At 48.7% G+C, this 22609-nt stretch overlaps 2 protein-coding genes across 3 annotated transcripts in view; one reads left to right on the plus strand and one right to left on the minus strand.

Moving 5' to 3' along the window:
* EIF3A (eukaryotic translation initiation factor 3 subunit A) overlaps positions 1 to 4744 on the plus strand; it is a 41273-nt gene extending 36529 nt beyond the window's left edge. Inside the window, exons 20-21 of one of the 2 annotated variants that reach the window (XR_009544633.1) lie at positions 2303 to 2481; positions 3519 to 3660. Coding sequence is in view for 1 of the 2 variants with exons in the window: in XM_007534691.3 (XP_007534753.1) it covers positions 2303 to 2481; positions 3519 to 3748 (409 nt within the window). In the remaining variant the exon portion in view is untranslated. Of the gene's footprint in view, positions 1 to 2302; positions 2482 to 3518 lie in introns of both variants that reach the window. The other variant, XM_007534691.3, reaches the window with a different exon arrangement.
* Positions 4745 to 8187: 3443 nt separating this feature from the next.
* Positions 8188 to 9804, minus strand: NANOS1 (nanos C2HC-type zinc finger 1). Its single transcript, XM_060170948.1, has one exon. The coding sequence runs from the start codon at positions 9652 to 9654 to the stop codon at positions 8932 to 8934; it is 723 nt and encodes a 240-aa protein (XP_060026931.1). The 5' UTR covers positions 9655 to 9804; the 3' UTR covers positions 8188 to 8931.
* Between the last annotated feature and the right edge of the window lie 12805 nt (positions 9805 to 22609).

Here is a 22609-nt window from a genome sequence, read left to right on the forward strand (position 1 = left end):
TGGTAGCATAGAGGGTTAACTGCAAGGACTGGCTCTCAAGGATCCTGATTTGAGCCCTCGGCTCCCCACCTGCAGGAGTGGGGGTGTCACTTCATAAGCAGTAAAACAGAGCTGCAGGCGCCTTAGGCGCACCTCTGATTTCTCTCTGTCCTGCTGAACAACAATAAGGGCAATAAGATGGGGGGAGGGTGGCCTCCAGGAGGAGCAGATTCCTAGCAGACACCAAGCCCCAGCGATAACCCTTGAGGCAAAAACAAAAAACCCCAGAAAACTCTGTTGTGCGTTTCCTGCTATTCTGGAGAAACGATGCTACTTCTAACTCTCCCTTAAATGTGTCTGTTAGGACCATGCTGTAGACTTTAATTCTTCTGAAAAGATCCTTCCTCATCACCTAACAGATTGTTCTCTTTGGATAGCGTGAGAAAATGGAGACTTCAGCTATGTGGATGACTATACGTTGCGTTTATAATTGTTTATAATTCTTTAGTGATGAAACCTGGTCAGAGATCTTTGCTAGTTCTTTGCTTTCCCCCTGTGATTTAGGTCAGTTTAACCACTCATACATCATTTGTTTGTTTTTATTTTAACTAGAGAGAAATGCAGAGAGAGAGAGAGAGAGAGAGAGAGATCAGTGAACTACTCAGCTCTGGTTTATGTAGTGTTGGGGATCAAACTTGGGACCTTGGAGTCACAGACATGAAAGTCGTTGTGCTGTCTTTTTTTTTTTTTTTTTTTTTTTTTTTTTTTTTTTTTGGTAGTGACTTTGTGAGAGAGATTAACTCTGGCAAGTCTGGTGGTGTCTGAGAATGAACCTGGGATCTCTGAGGTGTCAGTCGTGCAAGTTGACCACTCTCTTGTTTGTGTACATTAAATACATGACTGATCTTTTCACCTTTAATTTCATTTAAAAATTTTTTTATTTTTAAAATATTTGTCTTATATGAGAAAGATGCGAGAAGAGGAAGAACCAGGTGTCACTCTGGTACCTGTGCTACCAGTGATTGAACTCGGGACCTCATGCTTGAATCCAGTGCTTCATTGACAGAGCCACTTTGCAGACCACTTCACCTTTACTTTTATTAGTGGTGCAAGTTTTTTTTTTAATATTCCCTTTTGTTGCCCTTATTTTATTGTTGTTGTTGTTAACTGATGTCGTTTGTTGTTGGATAGGACAGAGAGAAAAGGGGGGGTGGAGACAGAGATGGGGAGAGAAAGAGAGACACCTGCAGATCTACTTCATCGCCTGTGAAGCGACTCCCCTGCAGGTGGAGAACCGGGGGCTCAAACCGGGATCCTTACACCGGTCCTTGCGCTTCACACCATGTGCACTTAACCTGCTGTGCTACCACCCGACTCCCAGCACCAGCACAATTCTATAGCTTTCTTTTTCTTTAATAAGATTTTCTTGCAAGTTTTTTTTTTTAGTTAACTTTAAAAAAAATATTTATTCCCTTTTGTTGTTTTATTGTTGCAATTATTGTTGTTTTTGTTGTTGGATAGGACAGAGAAATGGAGAGGGGGGAGAGAAAGATAGACACCTGCAGACCTGCTTCACCGCCTGTGAAAGCGACTCCCTTGCAGGTGGGGAGCCAGGGCTCGAACCAGCATCCTTGCGCTTTGCGCCACGTGCACTTAACCCGCTGCGCTACCGCTGGACTCCCCCCCCCCTTTAAAAAGAATTTATTTATTCATGAGAAAGGAGAGTAAAAACCAGCCATCTCTCTGGTACATGTGCTGCTGGGGATTGAGTTCAGGACCTCATGTTTAAAAGTCCAGTGCTGTAGCCTCTGTGCCACCTCCCAGACCACTTTTTAAAAACATATCTTTTATAGACGGCCAGAATTGAGAGGGAAGGGAGTGGTAGGGCAGGGGAGAGACACTTGGCAGCACTGCTTCACCACTTGTGGAGCTTTCTCCCCGCAGGTGAGGCTCGAACCTGGGTTTTTGTGCACTGTAACATGCGCTCAACCAGGTGCACCACCACCTGCTCTCAGTTCTACAGTTCCCTGCAGGGTGAAAATGCTGTATCTGCGGTGTTAAGTATGGTAGCCAGGCGTCCGCTGGACGTTGGATAAGAGGTTAGTGCCGGGGAGCATGCTGGTTTTATTCAGTTAAGGAGCCACTTGTGGGGAGACAACAGACATCCGGCTGTGCCCACGTGCCCTGCATACCCGGAGGCATCACATTTAGGTCAAGCCTTGAGTTTACACTGACGTTTTCTAAAGCCGCCAGTTTGGGTTTGACACGCTCACTCAGAGTTTCCTGTGTAGTCTAACGACAGCACTTGTCTTGAACTGCTCAGGGACGAGGGTGGCTGGAGAAGAGGACCAGCTGAGGAAGCATCTAGCTGGAGAGATTCAGGTCGACGTGATGACAGGGACGACCGCCGTCGAGATGATCGTCGTGATCTGAGAGAAAGACGTGATCTAAGAGACGACAGAGACCGGAGAGGCCCTCCTCTCAGATCAGAACGGGAAGAAGGTAGAGTAGAGAGCTCTGTACAGCAGCAGACAGTGTTGTGGAGGGAGCCGCGGCATCTTGGGCTGGGCTCATGCACTTTCTGAGCGTATGAATTTGAACACGAGTAGTCTTTTTTTTTTTTGAAACAGTAAATACTCACTTTTGAAATACTACCCTCATTTACCTATTGGTTACTCTGAAGTTAGCACATCTGTAATTCAGAGTACTTAGTAGACTGAATTGGATTATGACAATATAAAAATTTGCTTAGATGAGGAAACAATATATCTTGAGGAAACACTTTTTCAGTTATTTGAAGTAAGGTCCCGGTAGACACAGGTGTAAGAACCCTTTTTTTGGAGACGAGATGGTTCAGTCATTAGTAGAAAATAATTTCAGTATGTCTGACGCGATCATTGCACTTGAGTTAATGTATGTTTGCACACCTTGACTCTAAGGTTATTTCTTTTGCTGTAGACATCAGAATACTCCCAAGACTTGGCTATTGAAATGGTTTTGACAAGAACAAAAAGTCCTTCGTTTTTTGTTGTTGTTTTTGTTAAGCTGGATTTTTTAGGTCATCTTGGCCTTCCCCCCTCTCCCCCTCCAGTGAGGACATGATTAAACTAATATCTTCTTTTTTCTCTAAAGATTTTTTTTTTTTTTCCTAAAGATTTTTTAAAAAATTTATTCATGAGAAAGCTAGGAGGAGAGAAAGAACCAGACATCACTCTGGTACATGTGCTGCTAGGGATGGAACTTGGGACCTCATGGTTGAGAGTCCAATGCTTTATCCACTGTGCCACCTCCTGGATCACGGCTAATGATTTTCTCATTTGCATCGTATCTCTCAACCTGTATTTTCAAGAAGTTGTATCAGAACTTTTATCAAAATGTTTAAAAAAAATGCCTTAGCTTACATTAGTTTTTATGGAGATTGTCTTAGTAAAAGACCGATGAGTAATTTGTGGCATTCCTTTTTGCTGAAGGTCTGACTAGTATGAACCAGTAGACTGGAGCCCAAACTTAACACTTGTTCTTTGAATTCAACCTTTTAGTGAGTTCTTGGAGGCGTGCCGATGACAGGAAGGATGACCGGGCAGAGGAACGGGAGGCCCCCCGTCGCATTCCTCCCCCAGCTCTGTCACGAGACCGAGAAAGAGACCGGGAGAGAGAGAGAGAAGGTGACAAAGAGAAGGCCTCGTGGCGAGCAGAGAAAGAGAAGGAGTCTCTTCGTCGTACTAAAAACGAGACTGATGAGGATGGGTGGACCACAGTGCGGCGTTAATTCTCAAGATGATGGATTCAAACTTGTGTCTTACCTAGGTCTGACCACATTCGAGGATTATTACACTTGTGCTTCAACCAGTCTCAACTGGATTCTTTAATGTTGTCTCACCATAACACAAAAGCATGAACTTGTATTAACCCCGTGTAATAGATTGATCATGCGCCATATCCGCAGAAGGTTGGGAAACCATGCTGTTTTTTTCTGGAATTTAAGGTGTTGCATTATTTCATCAATCATTTGTTTACAAAAAAGGAAAAAAAAAAACTAAAAAATAAATTTGAAATGTGAACCCTTCAGGTCTGAGTAACACCTGTATCTTGGTATAGAACTTTTTTTTTAAATTTTGAAATAATTAATTTGCAGCAAGGTAAGGTTCTGTTATAGGGGATGTATTTGAAGATCGTTTAATAAAAACAGGGAGCTGAAATTCACACCATTAGCAGTTGACATTACCTCCATGTAGTTTGGGGTATTTGCTGTTCAAACTAAATTTCTAGTTTAGGTTCACTGTAAGTGCGGTAAGCTTCGCAAGCATTGGATACAATGGGACTTTTTAGCTTTTACTTGAGGTGAGTATAAAGCAATTTGCAGTCTTTGTAATGACAACAGTACTGCTCAGGTGTGAATCCAAAACAGTTACAACTTTTAAATTTTAAGATATTTGGTAAACTATTGCTGAGGGTTTTTTTTTTTTTTTCCTGTTGCCAATAGCAAACTGCTTTTCCGTTCATGGAGAATTCATGCCTTTCAAACATTTTAAATATGACCATATTTATAAATGTGTGGTTTGGAGGACTCATTTAAATTCTTTTTCCTAATTTCCTTTCTCTTCAGGATAGATTCTTTCAACAAGTAATTTGTAGTAATGACTGTGTTGACTTCAATTTTGGAGTGCAGTAGCTGTGTTAAAGGTTATTTGGTTTTATTGAAGCCAACACAGAACTTGCTGCTGTGGTTTTTCTTCAATGATAAATAAAATACTTACAGAATTTGTCTTAGTGTTGATTTGTCGTTTTAGGCAAAAGTCCCGTCCGTTCCCCCTCCCCCCCCAAGCTGAGTTTACAGTTGTCCTTGTTTTGCCAGTGCGAAGATCACTGAGTCGGGCAGGCCAGTGTGACTGGGCGATTTCCTAATAGAGGCGCCTCCGGCCCTCCAGGAGCTCACTCGTTTCCGCACAGTGCTGTCCTCAGAGCTGGGGTGTGTGCACACGTGTGCTGTGGGTGTGCGATGTATCTCCTTGGGGTTTTCACCCGAGTGAGAAAAATCCCTATGGTTGTGTTTCTGAGTGCTGAAGATTCCTGGTTGTACAGCTTCAGGGCCAGAGGGGGGCAGTGCTGGGACGCTGACATACATCACCAGGTGCAGCCTGTTGTGTTTGATGCTCCCCAGTGACAAAGTGCTTGAAGTGTCATTTTCTAACAAGGTATTTTGTGAGGGGAGTTTTTGTTTGTAGCTCGTATAAAATCTGCTGGCAGCTGCTAGAGCAGAACTGTGTGACCTGCACACCTACCCTTACCCACACGCATTGCTCCCTTGTCCTGGGAGGTGAAACGTGGAGAAGCTGCTGCTGCCGCCGCTGCTGTGAGCCTTCTCTTCAGCTTCCACCTTCAAGTTCTTAGGCATCAGAGGGACACCCTGTGCTGAAATGCCCTCTGGAGTTTCCAGTTTCTTCTATGTCTCCCTATGAGTGTTCTGACCACGCCCAGGCCAGGAATTGAACCCGGAACCTTTAGAAAATAAACCGAACTGCCTACCTGGCCTTGGTGTCTGCGGTTTTAAACAAGAACACCACTGTTGTGATCGTGGGTCCACAGCAGCTGTCAGGAAGCGGCTGGTATGTGTGAGGTGTTTTGTTTTTTTTTTAAACCAGATCAAACCCTCCTAAGCCTGGCTGTCGCTGTTGGATTGAACCAGGAGCCTCTCATTTGAGCCCTCTGGATATGCTTTTTTTTTTTTTTTTTGGGGGGGGCACCTGCAAATCTGTTTCACCTCCCCTGCAGGTGGGGAGCTGGGGGCTCAAACTAGGATCCTTGTGCTGGTCCTTGCGCATTGTACCACGTGCGCTTAACCGCTGTGCTACCACTGAAGCCTCAGGCATGAGTCTTTTAGCATAGCCATTATACTACCTCTTCCACCACCACCCCCATATGCTCCACTTTCTTCCTGCTGTGAGATGTTTCTATGGCAGTGACTACGTGTGTTACTTATAACCAAGACATCAGGACTGTAGATGGACTCCCACTGTGGAGGAAATGTCATGAAGGGCAATCTAGAAAAAGCTTTCGGGCCTCTTCCTTAAAGTACATGTCAGTAATACAGTCCAACTTAAATCCGTGCAGAAGTTATTATAATTAAAGCTCACAACTTGCAGCTTCCACAAAAGACTTTATAGGGAATTAAAATTCAGAGAATTAAGAGTGGTCAAAAAAGGCTCTCAGTAAAGCACAGGGAGGGGAGGCTCAGTCTGTGCCTGCTGAGGACTCTAAACCAAAATATGAAGTTTTGTCACACTTTTATGTATTTTAAAATTGTCTCTATGTTTAGTTCTCACATTCTGAGGTTGCTTGTAAATGTACTAGAAAACAGTACACTTAATGTCTAAAAAATAATATTTGGGGGTCAGATGGTAGCGCAGTGGGTTAAGTACATATAGTGCAAAGCACACGGACTGGTGCAAGGATCCCGGTTCCAGCCCCTGGCTCTCAACCTGTGGGGGGTGGGGGTGGGAAGGGGTTGCTTCAGGAGCAGTGAAAGCAGGTCTGCAGATGGCTTATTTTTCCTCCTATTTCTCTGTCCTATCCAACAATAGCAGCAATGGCAAAAATAAGAGGGGGACAAAATGGGAGAAATGGCCTCTAGGAGCAGTGTTTTCATATTGCAGGCACTGAGCTCCAGCAATAACCCTGGAGGCAAAAAACAAAAATTTAATGCTTCGAACTCTGTTTTTAAAGAGACAAGCAGAGTGAGACATTAGCGAAAGCACCAAACTTCCTTCCATACAGAGGGGTTTGAACCTAGGTCACAGGCAGCAGCAGAGGTGCAGCTCACTATCCAAGTGAGCTATTTTGCCCAGTGCATGAGCTCCCAGCACCTGAGAAAGGTTCTTTGGGGGGTGGGTGGGCCGGAGGTCTTCGTATGTGGGTATAATTTCTGCCCGGCCTCTCTGGTGGTGTGGATGTGTTTCCTGACAGCCTCCTGAACCCCCTTTTCAACAAGTGTCTGGTTCTGCTAAAAACAGCGTCAGAAGATCAAATTCATGTTAGTTTTTTCCTGCCCCTTTCCATCAGTTAAAAAGCGGAGATCTGGAAACTAAGCACATGTACTATACATCTTTCATAATAAGTCTAAAAAATAACATGGTTTGGTGTGAATGCTTGACCTCCCTACAAGAGTGGAGACAATACAAGGACTGAGCCAAGTTGATAAATTGGTCTGCCTAATTCTCTGTCAAGAATGTACTTAGTGTTTTTTTGTTTTGTTTTGTTTTTGTCAAGAGTATGGCTAAACTCTGGGCTTATGAGGCGCTGGTGCTCCAATCTGGAGCATGAGTCTACATAACCACTCTGCAGTCTACCCTAAGTCTTGGAGAGGTCACTCGGATTCACATTAACCTAAAACATCAGACCCAGAGCAAAACTAAACTGGCATCTCTATTTCTAGCAGGGCAGATGGAATTGAGTAAAAGTCCCAGCCAAGTCAAACCCAAAGTTCTATAGTGCTGGAATAGGAGGAGGTGGGTGTTTTACCCTAGATTTAATGTTGCAAGTGGTTGGTTAAAGTATCAGGTTAAAGGAGTAGGTTGATTTAATGCCTGTTTGCCCCAGCCCTCCCACCCGCAGGAACCTGCCTGTGGTCAGGAAGCTTCACAGCTGCTCATAGTTACTACAGCTTCGGTGGGGTTCCAGTCTAGCTGGAACAATCAGCTGTGGAATCTTAATGCAGTCTTAACCTCTAGCTAAATTCTCATTCTAGAATCTTGATAAATTTTTCGCCGGGGTGCGCTAGGACAATGGTTCAGAAGAGTTGCTTGCACGTACAGTGTGGCTTAATTTGGATGTGCCAAGGACTGAACCCCAGCTCATATATACAAAACTCTACCACAGCCCCAACTGGAGGGGGGGGGGGGACTGGCTTTTCCAAAACAGACGAGCAAGTCCTGTTGCTATTCTCTAATCTCCCACATTTACTTTCCTTAGTGCTTGTTTTGGTGTGAGAAGCACGGATGCCTAAAGCCAGACACAGTCCAGGTGGAAACCTTCCAGAACTCATGGGCTTCCTTGCTTAGTTCCCAGAGCCAACAGCCAGAGCGGTTTCCTTGAACCTTAAACCCCAGAGTTGACCACTCGGGGTCACAGTGCCTGTACCCCCTTCCTTTCCATCTTAAGATGCCACGATTTTAAACGAGGTCATGTACAGACAAAAAGCCAAATAGTGGATTCTAGGGAAGATTAATGAATTCATATACTATTCACTGTATAAATACACAGGTTTCTTAAACAGCACCATTTCAAGTATACACTATAACTTGGCACAATGTTTAAATGTGAAAAAAGCTAGTTGGCTAGAATTCAGTAATAAAAGACCCGGTACATAAAAGAATGAGGACCTGCATTCTACCTGTTACATAGACCGCGCGCCTGCACCTCGGCGAAGACAGAGACGAGCCGCCGGCGGGAGCGCCACCCAAATTAACATCGCAAAGTTCGCTCAGCTTCCACGTCTCCAAAACGGTGATGCTGGGGTGGGGTGGCTCCCCTTGCGACTGGAATAGCCGATCTAAGGACAACTGAGAAATCACAATTGCTTCAAGGAGGGGGAAAAAAAAATGGCAACATGGCATTAAAAATCTGCCGGCTTTGCAAATCCAGTCCAGAGGTGTCTACAAAAATATTCTAGAGCTAACAAAGTGCCTCCATTCAGAACACGAAACGTCCAGGGTTAGGCTGCGACAATTTCATCAAGTGATGCGTGTCTGTAAAATGAGGGGCGGCCGAACACCCCCCCTCCACCCCGGCGCCTCCAGGTCGCCGGGCTGCAATCCCCGGGCCTCGCCGCTGGGTTGTGCCAAACCCGAGCGGGACCGACCGCGACCTGAGCGCCCCGCCCGGCCCCGCAGGGTCGCGCTCCGCCGGCTCGGCTGGGACCCCTCCACCCGCCCAGGCGACACCCCAAGTGCGGCTTCAGCGCAGCTTCTTGCCCGCCTTGGACAGCGGGCAGTACTTGATGGTGTGCGCGTTGTCGCCGCTGGCGCCGCACAGGGGGCACGTGTAGCGCCGCAGGACCGGGCACAGCACGCGCCCGTCGGGCCCCTTGAGGATGTGCGTGGTGTAGAGCGCCACGGCCTCCCTGTTGTTCCGGCAGAACACGCACACCTGCAGCTCGGGCGTCTTGAGCAGCCGGGAGGCCTGCCCGGAGGCGGCGGCGGCGTGCAGCCGGGGCTCGGGCGTCCAGGCCGGGGCGCGCTCGTCGCGCGGTGGCGCCTCCTCCGAGCCGGGGTTGGCGGCGGCTGCGGCGGCGGCGGGGCCGGGGCCGGGGCCGGGGGCGCAGCCCAGCAGCACGGCGGCGGCGCGGCCGGGGAACGGGCTCAGCTCTGCAAATCGTTCCGGCAGCAGCGCGGCCCCGGCGGGCGCGGCGCACAGCTCCAGGCAGCGGCCCCGCGGGCCCGGCTCGTTGTCGTCATCGTCATCGTCGTCGGGCGGTTCCAGCGCCCCCGGCCCGGCCCCGGCGTGCGGGGAGCAGCAAGGCGACGGCGACGAGGAGCGGGGGGTGCCGCCGTCCACCGCCTTGGTGATGAGCGTGGCGAGCCCCAGGTAGTCGTTCCACGAGCTGAAGGGCGGCGGGTGCGCGGGGCCGGGGGCGCGGGCGCGGCGGGGTGAGCGGGGCGCCCAGGGGAACGCCTCCATGGGCCGCGCCCCTCCCCGCCGCCGGCGCGGGCCGCAGGAAGGGACGCCGAGCCTGCCCGCCGGCCGCCGCGGGGTGGGGCCGCGCCGCCTTTTATCGCGCCCCGCGCTCCCCGCCCCCAGCCTCGCGCCGCCCGCGCCCCGGACGGAGGCGGAGCCGAAGCCCGGGCGGCGCGAGGCCGGGGGCGGCGGGCGCCGGGCGCGGGGCGCGGGGGCTGCGCGCCGCGGCTGCTCGGGAGGGGGCGGACCCGCGCCTGGCGCCCCGGCGCTCATTGGCTGCCGGCCAAGCCCCCTCCGCGGCCCGGGCTGCGCTCCGGACGCTGATTGGTGGATCTGAGAGGGGCGTGTCCAGGCCGGGGAGCCGGCCCGGGCGGCCGCGGGGCTCAGTCTAGGAGCGCAGCGCCGGGACCGGGAACAGGTGACCTGGTGGCCCAGCCTGGCCCGGCCCGCCCTGGGCCTGGGAGTGGGACTCCCCGAGGACGGAGGTTGGCATGGCCACAGGGGCTGCCCCAAGGGCCACGCGGGACCTAGCCTTTCGCGCCCTGGGTCAGCCCTGTCGCTCCTCCTCTAGGCGCAGCTGGGTGCAGTGACCAAGGCCGAGCTGCCCAGCAGCCAGCCAGGTTCCGCCCGCTAGGCGCTCCGGAGAGTTTCCCTGCTGAATTATACATCCTCGCACAGGCCCAGCGCTCTCAACTGTTGCTCAGACTTGGGGAAGGGCTGGACCAGAAAGCCTGCCAGCCCTGGACCTGCCGTGTGTGCGCGTGCGCGCGCGCGCGCGCGCGCGTGTGTGTGTGTGTGTGTGTGTGTGTGTGTGTGTGTGTGTCAGAGACCCCTTACCCCCCCCCCAGTGTCTCATTCAGAGCTGGAGTGAATGCAATTTGACATATTCAGTGCCACAGTTTGATAATTGCTTGAAAGATTTCTTTAGGGTAGAGCAAATGCTGTGTTGTCTTTCTATCTTTCTATCTATTGGAATGCAAAAGAAAGCATCCCAGAGTCCGGGCAGTGGTACATTCAGTTGAACTCATATGTTACCACGAGTAAGGACGCGGTTTGAGCGTCCGATTCCCACCTGCAGGGGGGAGGCTTCAGGAGCGGTGAAGCAGGTCTGCACGTGTCTCTCCCTATCTCTCCCTACCTCCCTATCTCCTATCAGTTTCTGTATTTTATCAAATGAAAAAAGAAAAGTGGCTCCCAAGAATGGTGGATTCAAAGTGCCCAAACTGATCTCCAGTGTTAACCCTTGTGGCAATAAAAATATATATAAATAAAAGGGAAAAAAGAGAGAGAGAGAGAAGCGTCCAGGGGGTCAGGTGGTGGTGCATCTGGTTAATCACACACAGCACTATGTGCAAGGGCCTGGGGTGGAGCCTCTGCTTCCTACCTGCTGCAGGGACACTTCACAAGTGGTGAAGCAGGTCTGCAGGTGTCTTTTAATCCCTCTCTGCCCCACCCCCTCTCAGTTTTTCTCTGTCCTATCGAATAAAATAGAAAAGAAAAAAAAAGGCCACTGGAATGGTGGATTAGTAGTTCTGGCACTAAGCCCCATCAATAAAACCTGGAGGCAAAAAAAAAAAAATCCTCCTAGGTCAGATGAAATTGAGCACGCATAAGACCCCTAGCTTCAGGGCAGAAGCGTAATGAGAGAGCACCTCAGACACGCATTTGCAGTTGAGCCACCTCCCCAGTCCTTTAGTATTTTGAAACGAGTAAAATATTTTTGGAAAGATAATGGAAAAGAAACCTCTGACCCGAAGGGTGTGAAGTGTTAGAGGCCTTCCCAGGAGAAAGGGGATGCCTTAAAAACAAACAAGCAAACAATCCCTGAAAGCCGGAGAGGGCTTAACTGGTGAAAAGGGTTCTGCTGGGTCCCAAGCATGATGGCGATGCCTGCTTTGGTGGCTGGGCTGGCAGCATGGGTACCACAGGGCAAGGCAGGACTTCCCCCTCCTTCTGACAGACTAGTGTCATTAAAGCAAGGAGCTCCGGTCATGCTCACGGCTGTGCCCAGAACCCAGAGCTGACACTGGTTAACATTAGAATAAATGAATGGGTCAGTGGCCAACAGAGGAAGTCTCTGGGATGGTCCATAGCTCACCACCTGGGGCACAAGCCTAGCCTTGCGTAGCATCTTAGTCAGAGCCCTGGCATCACATGAAAGCATCACAGAACTGGGGGAAGCTCTTAAGCTATGGCTTATCTGTCAATTTTTTCCTTTATGGGGGGGGGATGAATGGCTTACAGTCAACAGTAAAATACAGTAGTTTCTACATGTGTAACATTTCTCAGTTTTCCATGTAACAATTCAACCCACTCTAGGTTACCTGCCAATTTTAAAAAATAAATTAAAAAGTTGGGAGTCGGGTGGTAGTGCAGTGGTCAAGCGCACGTGGCGCAAAGCACAAGGACCTGCATAAGGATCTTGGTTCGAGCCCCCGGCTCTCCACCTGCAGGGGAGTTGCTTCACAGGCAGTAAAGCAGGTCTGCAGGTGTCTGTCTTTCTCTCCCTCTCTCTGTCTTCCCCATCTCTCTCCATTTCTCCCTGTCCTATCCAGTAATGACAACATCAATAACAACAAGGGCAACAAAAGGGAAAATAAATAAATATAATAAAAAAAAGTTGGCTTGGGAGAGTGAATCTGAATATGTCTGAGCCCTTAATGTTTTTCCCCAAAGTCAGCTTTTCAGGTGGAGTAAATGAGACCCTGTTCTGACGAGTTGGACTTCTTCAAAGTCACACAGTTGACTCAGCCATAACACAGGCCTTGTGATGTCTGGTTTGGTGGCCTTCCCACTGCGTCCTGGACCCCAAAGGCATGCCAGACTGTGTACAGGCACCAGTAGAAAGCAAGTGCAGAACAGGAGGAGCTGAAAGAAAAGAGAGATGAGAATACCTGCCTGGGGGTCGGGGAAGGTGGGCGAGGGGGGGGGGGTCCTGTCTTCTGGGAGCAGCGCAGTAGCCAGCAGCAGGCCCTAAGCAGGACTGGTGGCATCCGGGGATGCCTGCTCTAGCCTCCTGTCTGGGTCAGGGGTTGAAGAGAGCTTGTTCTGTCTGGTCCCCAGCACCCCCTCTCTAAAGGCTGATATGAGCCCCAGAACCAGGCAGTGGGTTGTCATATTGATGTAGTTCTTTTTATACAGCTTGAGAACTTAACCCCTAGTTTCTCTCTTGAGAACTTGACCCTTTGCTTCTCTGCCTTGGTACATGCCAGCCCAGTCCTTCCCCAAGTTGGTGCTGGCTCCTAAGCAAGCAGCCTGTTCCTCTCACTACCTCATACCTGCCAAAAGTCAGCAGCAGAGCCCAACGCACAGCTCCAGTGTGGTGTGAGGGTGATGACTGTGTAAGTGCGGAATTTCACTCACAGCCCCACAGCCTGAAGATTTCCTAGCCTTGGAGAGTTCGAGAACCTTCTGAGAACATCTAAGAGGCTGGCTGGGTGCTGGTGTACCTGGTTAAGTGCACCTATTACCATATGCAAGGACCTGGCTTTGAGACCCTGTTTTCCCCCTGCAGGGTGTTGCTCCATGAGCAGTTGAAGGAGGTCTGCTGGTGTCTGTCTCTCTCTTTTTTTCTTTTTATTTTATTTTATTTACTCCCTTTTGTTGCCCTTGTTGTTTTATTATTGTAGTTATTATTGATTTTGTTGTTGTTGGATAGGACAGAGAGAAATGGAGAGAGGAGGGGAAGACAGAGAGGGGGAGAGAAAGACAGACACCTGCAGACCTGCTTCACCGCCTGTGAAGGGACCTGTCTGCAGGTGGGGAGCCGGGGGCTCGAACCGGGATCCTGACGCCGGTCCTTGAGCTTAGTGCCACCTGCACTTAACCCGCTGTGCTACAACCCGACTCCCTCTTTTTTTTCTTTTGCCTCCAGGGTTATCGCTGGGGCTTGGTGCCTGCACCACAAATCCACTGCTCCCAGAGGCCATTTTCCCCCCATTTTTTTTGTTGCCCTTTTTTGTTGCCCTTGTTGTTGCCATTATTGTTATCATTGCTGTTGATGTTGTTGGACAGGACAGAGAGAAATTGAGAGAGGAGGGAAGATGGGGGTGGGGGAGAGAAAGATAGACACCTGCAGACCTGCGTCACTGCTTGTGAAGCGACCCCCCTGTGGGTGGGGACCTAGAAGCTTGAACCAGGATCCTTGCTTCGGTCCTTGCGCTTCGTGCCACATGCACTTAACCCACTGCGCTATTGCCTGACTCCCACTCTCTCCCTCTCTATATCCCCTTCCCTCTCAGTTTCTCTCTGTCCTATCAAATGAAAAAAAAAAAAAAAAAAAGGAAAAGTGACTGCCAGGAACAGTGGATTCATAGTGGTGGCAATAAACAAACAAACCCACAAAACAACCACTGTTTTGTGCTGTGTCCAGCCCCCTGCATCAGGCCTCGAATGCATGTGGAGGCTATGCTTGTTCTACCGCTGATACACCTTCAGCCCTGGGAATAAAAATGGTGACATCAGGGAGTCGGTCGGTAGTGCAGCGGGTTAAGCGCACGTGGCACAAAATGCAAGGACCGGCATAAGGATCCCGGTTGGAGCCCCCGGCTCCCCGCCTGCAGGGGAGTCGCTTCACAGGCGGTGAAGCAGGTCTGCAGGTGTCTATCTTTCCCTCCCCCTCTCTGTCTTCCCTTCCTCTCTCCATTTCTCTCTGCCCTGTCCAACAATGATGGCATCAGTAACAACCACAATAAGAACTACAACAAGAAAACAACAAGGGCAACAAAAAGGAATAAATAAATAAATATTAATTAAAAAATTTTTAAAAATGGTGCCAGCAGCCTAGATAAGTGCAAGGCTCTCGGGTGCAGCAGACAGCTCACTTGGTAGAGTGCACCTTACCAAGTGTGAGGCTCTGGTTTAGTCTTGGCATCACACGAGAGTGCCAACTACAATACCAAGGGAGCTCTGTGCGTGGTGGAGGCAGTGCCGTGATGTCACTTTCTCTCTCTCTCTCTGTTTTTCTCTCTTACACAATTAAAAAATGAGAAGTAATTTGGTCTTTGGACTCTTCTTGGTGGTGGTACACATGTGCATGGCCCTGAGTTAATTCCCTGACATATTAAAACAAAACAAAAAACTTGGGCTGGTGGTGGCATACCTGACTGACCAAACATTACCATGGGCAAAGACCTAGGTTCAAGCTCTCGGTCCCCACCTGCAGGAGGGAAACTTCACAAGCAGTGAAGAAGGGTTGCTGTCTCTCTCTCTCTATCACCTCTCCTTTCAATTTCTCTCTGTCCTGTCAAATGAAAGAAATGAGACAGAAAAGAAGAAAGAAAGAGATAAAGGAAGGAGGATAGAAAAGGAGTCAGGCGGTAGCGCAGCAGGTTAAGCGCACGTGGCGCAAAGCGCAAGGATCCCTATAAGGGTCCCGGTTCGAGCCCCCGGCTCCCCACCTGCAGGGGAGTCGCTTCACAGGCGGTGACACAGGTCTGCAGGTGTCTATCTTTTTCTCTCCTTCTCTGTCTTCCCCTCCTCTCTCCATTTCTCTCTGTTCTGTCCAACAATGATAACATCAACAACAATAGCTACAACAACAATAAAAACAACAAGGGCAACAATAAATAAATAAATATTAAAAGAAAAAAAGGAGGAGAGGGCAGCCAGGTGGTGGCACACCTTGTTAAGCACACACATTACAGTGCACAAGGACCCAGGTTCAAGCCCCTGGTCCCCACCTGCAGGGGGAAAGCTCCACAAGTGGTGAAGCAGGGTTGCAGGTGTCTCTGCCTCTTCCCCTCTCTATCTCCCCCTCTCATCTCAATTTATCTGTTTCTATCCAATAATAAATAAATAAAATATTAAAAAAAAGAAAAAGGAAGGGTGGAGGGTAAATAGCATATGGTTATGCAAACAGACTCTCATACCTGAGGCTCCGACATCCCACGTTCAATCCCCCACACCACCATAAGCCAGAACTAAACATGTTCTGGTAAGAAAAAGAAAAAAAAAAGAAAAGAAAAAGGAAGAGAGAGCCAGAGAGATAGCATTGTGGTTATGCAAAAAGACAGTCATGTCTGAGGTCTCAAGTTCAATCCCCAGGACCACTGGTTCAAGACCCTGGTCCCCACCAGCAGGGAGAAAACTTTGTGCTGCAGGTGTCTCTCTGTCTCTCACCCTGTCATCTCCTTCCCTCTTGATTTATGGCTGTCTATATCCAATAAATAAAAATATAATTTAAAAAATGTGATCAAGAAGACAGTATAGTTGTTATGGAAAACGTTTCTGTTCCCCACAGAAAACTACAAGGATGATAACCTCCCTTGTTCACTGTCATCTCATGCCTTGGGCATGAAAGTATTTTCCTTTCCTAAAATCTTATTTATTTTATTTATTTATTTATTTATATTGGATAGAGACAGAAATTGAGAGGGGAGGGGAAGATAGAAAGTGAGAGAGGCAGAGAGATACCTGCAGCCCTGCTTCACCACTCGTGAAACTTTCCCCTTGCAGGTGGAGACCAGGGGCTTGAACCCAGGTCCTTGTACATTATGATGTCTCTATCCAAAAATAAATAAATAAATAGGATTAACAAAAAATTTCATGCCTGAGGCTCTGAGGTTCCAGGTTCAGTCTCTAGTACCACCAGAAGCCAGAACTTAGATGTATTTATTTATTCTGAGAGAGAGAGAGAGGAGCCAATACCAGAGCAGTGCTCATCTCTGTCATAAAGTGGTGTTGGGGATTGTACCTGGATCCTCAGGCATGCAAGTCCTATGCTCTTAACCCCTGAACTGGGTCCAGTCCAGTGTCTGGGGACCCTGGCGCCTTTGTTGTCCTACGTGTCCTTGGCGAGCCCAGAGTGGCTGCCTGCTCCAGTTCTGGTTAAGTGTAGCTGCTTCTGCCTGGGCTTGTGGTGAGCACTATGGCTCTCTCTGCACTGGGGCAGCCTGCAGAGCTGTTTGGGCCAGGAAGGCCACCTGCTTGGTCTGTTCCTCGCAGCGGAACCACAGCCAGAGTGGGGACAGGGCTTCCAGTGATGCTAGGGCTCGGGGTGTCTGGGGGATTTTACTACGTGTCCCTTGGAATGGGGTTCTGCTGGGGGCAGGCCTCTAGGGATCCCCTACCTCCCCAGTACCCCCCAGCCTTGTTCCTTTGTTGGCAGCACATAGGAAACAGGAGAGGCAGCAGGCAGGCCCAGGTGGCTTGAGACCCTTGGAAAGGATCTTTGCATGAGGGGCAGGAATTTTACCCCCCAGGCCTGTTTGGGGACCAGGAGGTGCATGTGTGTGTGTATGTGTTTTCTCTCTAAGGTTCTAAGACTGTTCAGATCTGGCCAAATGCAGAGGGTCCTGGAACCTGAGCTCCTGCCTCTGGGGCTTAGAGTCTGCAGTGTGGGCATGTTGGAGGGCCGGTGACTGGCTTTGTTCCTAGCCTTTCTGCAAAGTGGCATGTGACCTGGATGAGGCTCATCGATGAGCAGAGGAGGGGACCGGATGATGTGGTTCAATGTCCAGCTTTCTCTTTATTTTCTTTTTTAAATTATCATTATTTGTTGGATAGAGACAGCCAGAAATTGAGAGGGAACAGGAGATAGAGAAGAAGAGAGACAGAGAAAGACCATTCGTGAAGCTTTCCCCCTGCAGGTGGGGGCCGGGGGCTTGAACCCGGGTATTTGCACAAAGTAACATATACGTTCAAACAGGTGCACCACCAACTGTCCCCAATGCTTATTTCTCTTAACAGATAGATAAATAAATCAGTTAAAAAAAAAAAAAGAGGACTTGCTTGTGGCGCTGTGGGTAAATCATTGAATTCCGTAAGGTCTTGAGTTTCATTCCTGGCATCACACTTAGAGTGATGCACTGGCTACCTGTCATTCAATATTTTGTTTTAATTTTTGCCACCAGGGTTATTGCTGGGGCTCAGTGCCTGCGCAATGAGTCCACCATTCTCGGTGACACACACACACACACACACACACTCTCTCTCCTTAAGTAAAGGCAGAGAGGCCAGGTGGCAACATATTAGCAGAGCTAATGTCACAGTGTTCAAGGACCTGGCTTCAAATGCCAGGTCCCCGTCTGGAGGGTGAGGAGCTTCATGAGTAGTGAAGTAGTGCTGCAGGTTTCTCTCGGCTTTCTTTTTTTTTTTTTTTTCCCTCCAGGGTTATTGCTGGGCTCGGTGCCTGCACCATGAATCCACCGCTCCTGGAGGCCATTTTTCCCCCTTTTTGTTGCCCTAGTTGTTGCAGCCTCGTTGCGGTTATTATTGCCATTGTTGACATTGCTTTGTTGTTGGATAGGACAGAGAGAAATGGAGAGAGGAGGGGAAGACAGAGAGAGAGGGGGAGAGAAAGACAGACACCTGCAGACCTGCTTCACCGCCCGTGAAGTGACTCCCCTGCACGTGGGGAGCCGGGGGCTCGAACCAGGATCATTACTCCGGTCCCTGCGCTTTGCGCCACGTGCGCTTAACCCACTGCGCCACCGCCCGACCCCCCCCCCCTGCTTTCTTCCCTCTCAATTTATCTGTCTCTTTAAAAATATTTCAGAGACATAATAGTTATGCAAAGAGACTCTCATGCCTGAGGCTCTGAAGTCCCAGGCTCAATACCCCCCTCCCCACCACCACAATAAGCCAGAGCTGTGCAGTGCTCTGGTGTTTCTCTGTGTCTTTCTCTCTCTGCATCTCTCTCAAAAATAAAATAACTAAAATACTTTAAAAATATTTAAAAAAGGAGATAGAAAGTGGGAGAGAGAGAGGAAAAAAGAGAGACACCTGCAACACAGCTTTACCGGTTGTGAAGCATTCCCCCTTCGAGTGAGGACTGGAGGATTTTAATCTGGGTTCGCCTGCTTGGTTAACACACGTGCCACTCAGCAACCTCAAAATGAAAGAAGTAAAAGGCTTGTTAACATTTTTGTCTGTGATTTGCTCCAGGAGATAATAAGTCAGCCTTTGTAAACTATCCTCTCTTACTTGCTGTGGGATTCATTCTCACCACAACTTGCCATTAGGTGGAGGGTAGATAGCATAATGGTTATGCAAAGAGACTCTCATGCCTGAGGCTCCAAAGTCCCAGGTTCAGTCCCTGCACCACCATAAACCAGAGCTGAGTAGTGCTCTGGTAAAAAACAAAACCAAAAAAATATTTGCCATTATAATCTGTCAGAAAGGCAGGCATCAATATTCTGGCTAGATGGAGACTGTGTGTGTGTGTGTGTGTGTGTGTGTGTGTGTGTGTGTGTGTGTCTAAGCACGTGTGCACTAGGGCAGGGAGAGGACCAGACGGGGCCTTTGTGGGTTCTCTCAGCTGCCTGGTGCTGAAGTGCCACAGCTGACAGCAGTGATGGCACCATGGTTCTCAGCTGCTCCAGCTGTGACTCCTCATCCCCCCACCCCATTCCTGCATGTGCACAGACGCCCTGAGGCTGGTGCTTGCTGCCCGTGTGACCAGAGGGGAGTACCCAGCCCAGGCCAAGCACACCTGCCTCCCATTTAATTCCAGGCTCCCTCCCTCCCTCCCTCCCTCCAAGGTGCAGCTGTTTCTGCTCAGGGCTGCCTGGGCCTGCTCTGGCCTGGGGGCTTCTGGGGCCACTTGGGGGTGTTGGTTTAGATCATCTAGAGTAAAACAATCCTTTGGTAGCCTCTAATTTCACTGTGCAGTTACCTCCACTTCCTTCCATTCTTGTCCCGAATGAGATGATCTCCTCTTTTTGATAGCGGAGTAGTGTTCAGTCACTTACTTTAACTCCCATAACTTTCTCCCCACCAAAACATGTTTATTACAGCGTAGATTAAGCATATTTTACGAATAAGCTGAACACAAAACAATAATTTAAACCAATGACTAAGAAAAGATCTTAGTCACCTGAACTAGTGAGTCTTAAATAAAAAGTATTTTTTTCTTTTTCTTTTAAAAATATTTATTCATTTATTTAATCCCTTTTGTTGACCTTGTTTTATTGTTGTAGTTATAATTGTTGTTGTTATTGATGTCATCGTAGTTGTTGGATAGGACAGAGAGAAATGGAGAGAGGAGGGGAGGACAGAGGGGGGAGAGAAAGACAGACACCTGCAGACCTGCTTCACCTCCTGTGATGCGACCCCCCCTGCAGATGGGGAGCCAGGGGATTGAACTGGGATCCTTATGCTGGTCCTTGCGCTTCATGCCACATGCGCTTAACCCGCTGCACTACTGCCCGACTCCCTTTTTTTAAAAAATTTTATTTTATTTATTTATTTCCCCTTTTTGTTGCCCTTTTTATTGTAATTATTGTTGTTGTTGTTATTGATGTCTTCATTGTTGGATAGGACAGAGAGAAATGGAGAGAGGAGGGGAAGACAGAGGGGGAGAGAAAGATAGACACCTGCAGACCTGCTTCACTGTTTGTGAAGTGACTCCCCTGCAGGTGGGGAGCTGGGGGCTCGAACTGGGATCCTTACACTGTTGTCGTGCTTTGCGCCACATGCGCTTAACCCGCTATGCTACCGCCCAACTCCCCTTTTTTTTTTTTTCTTAATTGGACTATTAGTGGCTTACAGTTGACAGTAAATACAGTAGTTTATACATGTGTAACATTTCTCTGTTTTCCACATAACAATCTACCCCCCCATCCTCTTTTGCCATTAAATATAAAGATCCTAATAATACAGATGCAGGGGGATGGTGACATGAGATACGTGTTTTATGCAGGATAATTTTTTCATGGAATTTTCCCAGGGCTGTTAGGAACATTGGACTGCCACTTATTTATCAGTTTTTGGTATTTTAATTTTTTATTTTATTTATTACTGGCTACAGAAAGAGATAAACTGAGAGGGGCGAGGGAGAGAAAGAGCGAGAGAGACAGAGACACCTGAAGTCCTGGTTCACCACTCAAAGATTTCCCCCTGCAGGTGGGGACCAGGGGCTTGAACTCAGGTCCTTGTGCATTGCGGGGTGTGTGTGTGTGTGTGTGTGTGTGTGTGTGTGTGTGTACTTAACCAGGTGCTCCACTGTCTGGCCCCCAGTTTTTGGCTTTTTTTTTTTTTTTTTAATTTGTGATTCATAGTGGGTTACAAGACTGTCAGATGACAGGGTACAGCTCTACATGACACCTGACACCTGAAGCCACCAAAGTTCTTTGTTTCCACCTCTCACCTCCCGCCTTCGGAAGATAACTACCGCAGTTCTCACAAAGTCTCAGAAACTGTTTGCTTCAGCTTGTTTGTTTGTTTCAAGTTCCTGTGTATCAGATCTCTGCATTCCGCGTGAGTGAAACCGTCCGGCTGTCTCCCCTCTCTCTGCTTGCTTCTCTAAGTGTCATCGCCTTCGGTTCCATTCATTTTGTCCCCAAGGACACCCTATCATCTTTTTTGATTGCAGCGTAGTAATCCATGGAGTATATATCCCATAACTTCTTCTTTTTTCTTTTTAACAGAGCAAAAATCAGTTCTGGCTTATGGTGGTGCAGGGGATTGGATTTCGAAGGCCTAACAGTCTGTTTGCATAACCATTAAGCTATCTACCCCTGCCCATCCCATAATTTCTTTAGAAAATCATCTGATGCTAGGCATATAGGTCCTTTCCTCATTTTTTAAAAAAAAAATTTAAAAATATTTATTTATTCCCTTTTGTTGCCTTTGTTGTTTTTATTGTTGTTGTTGTTGGATAGCACAGAGAAATGGAGAGAGGAGAGGAAGACGGGGACAGAAAAAGACACCTGCAGACCTGCTTCACCACTTGTGAAGCCGAGCCCCTGCAGGTGGGGAGCTGGGGGCTCGAACCGGGATTCTTATGCGGGTCCTTGTGCTTTGCACCACCTGCACTTAACCCGCTGCACTACCGCCTGACTCCCTGTTTCCTCACTAAAAAAAAAAAAAAAGAAAATTATTTATTCTCCTTTGTTGCCCTTGTTTTATTGTTGTATTCGTTGTTGAATAGGACACAAAGAAATGGAGAGGGGAGGGGGAAGGCAGAGAGAGACGGGGAGAAAAACACAGACACCTACAGAGCTGCTTCACTGCTTGTGAAGTCACCCCCCTGCAGGGCGCTCGAACTGGGATCCATATGCTGGTGCTTTGCGCCACCTGCGCTTAACCCGCTGCGCTACAGCCCGACTCCCTCTTTCCTCATTTCGACTGCTGCCAGTAGTGCAGTGTTTTCTAGCCCCTCCCAGCAGCCCACAGAGGTACCCACTGCACAAAGAGGAAAGCGAGGCTTTGGAAGTCCAAAGGGTACAGCCTTCTCCCAGCTGGGTGCATTTCCTCCAGGACCTGTTCTGTAACCTGGCTGTTTCCTCCACTGGCTCTTTCTTGGCTTGCTAGGTGCTCATCTAGTTAGAACCCATGAAGCCCAAAGGGGCCGGGCTGTAGCGCAGCTGCTGGCGCAAGGCGCAAGGACTGGCGTGGGGATTCCGGTTGGAGCCCCTGGCTCCCCACCTGCAGGGGAGTCACTTCTTTGCAAGCCCTGAAGCTGGTCTGTAGGTGTCTGTCTTTCTCTCCCTCTCTCTGTCTTTCCCTCCTCTCTCTCTCTGTCCTATCCAACAACAACAACAACAACAGTAACAACAACACAGAATGGCAACAAAAGGGAAAAAATGTCCTCCAGGAACAACAACAACAACAACAACAAACCCATGAAGTCCTGTCTTCCCACCTCCTCACACTCCCTCGCAGTGTCTATTGCTGGTGAAAGAAAACCAGCCCAGAGGGAAGGAGTTCTTTCTATAAAATGGGAAGCGAGAAGGTCAGGGTTGTCTAGAGCATTCCGATCTGGGGTCTGGGATGGAGACTACACCAGGGAGGCAGGTGAGCCCAGATTGTAGGCCAGGGCTTCTGCGGATGCTTCCACAGGCTGTGCACTGCACAAGAGCCTTGGTGTGTGTGTGTGTGGCTTTCCTTCTTAGGATGTGGTCAGGCTCTGTGATGGTTTTTTTTTTTTTTTAAATTTATTTATTTATTTATTCTCTTTTGCTGCCCTTGTTGTTTTAGTGTTGTAATTATATTTGTTGTTGAAATGGAGAGAGGT

The sequence above is a fragment of the Erinaceus europaeus genome, chromosome 14, assembly GCF_950295315.1.
Source record: "Erinaceus europaeus chromosome 14, mEriEur2.1, whole genome shotgun sequence".
Classification (NCBI taxonomy): domain Eukaryota; kingdom Metazoa; phylum Chordata; class Mammalia; order Eulipotyphla; family Erinaceidae; genus Erinaceus; species Erinaceus europaeus.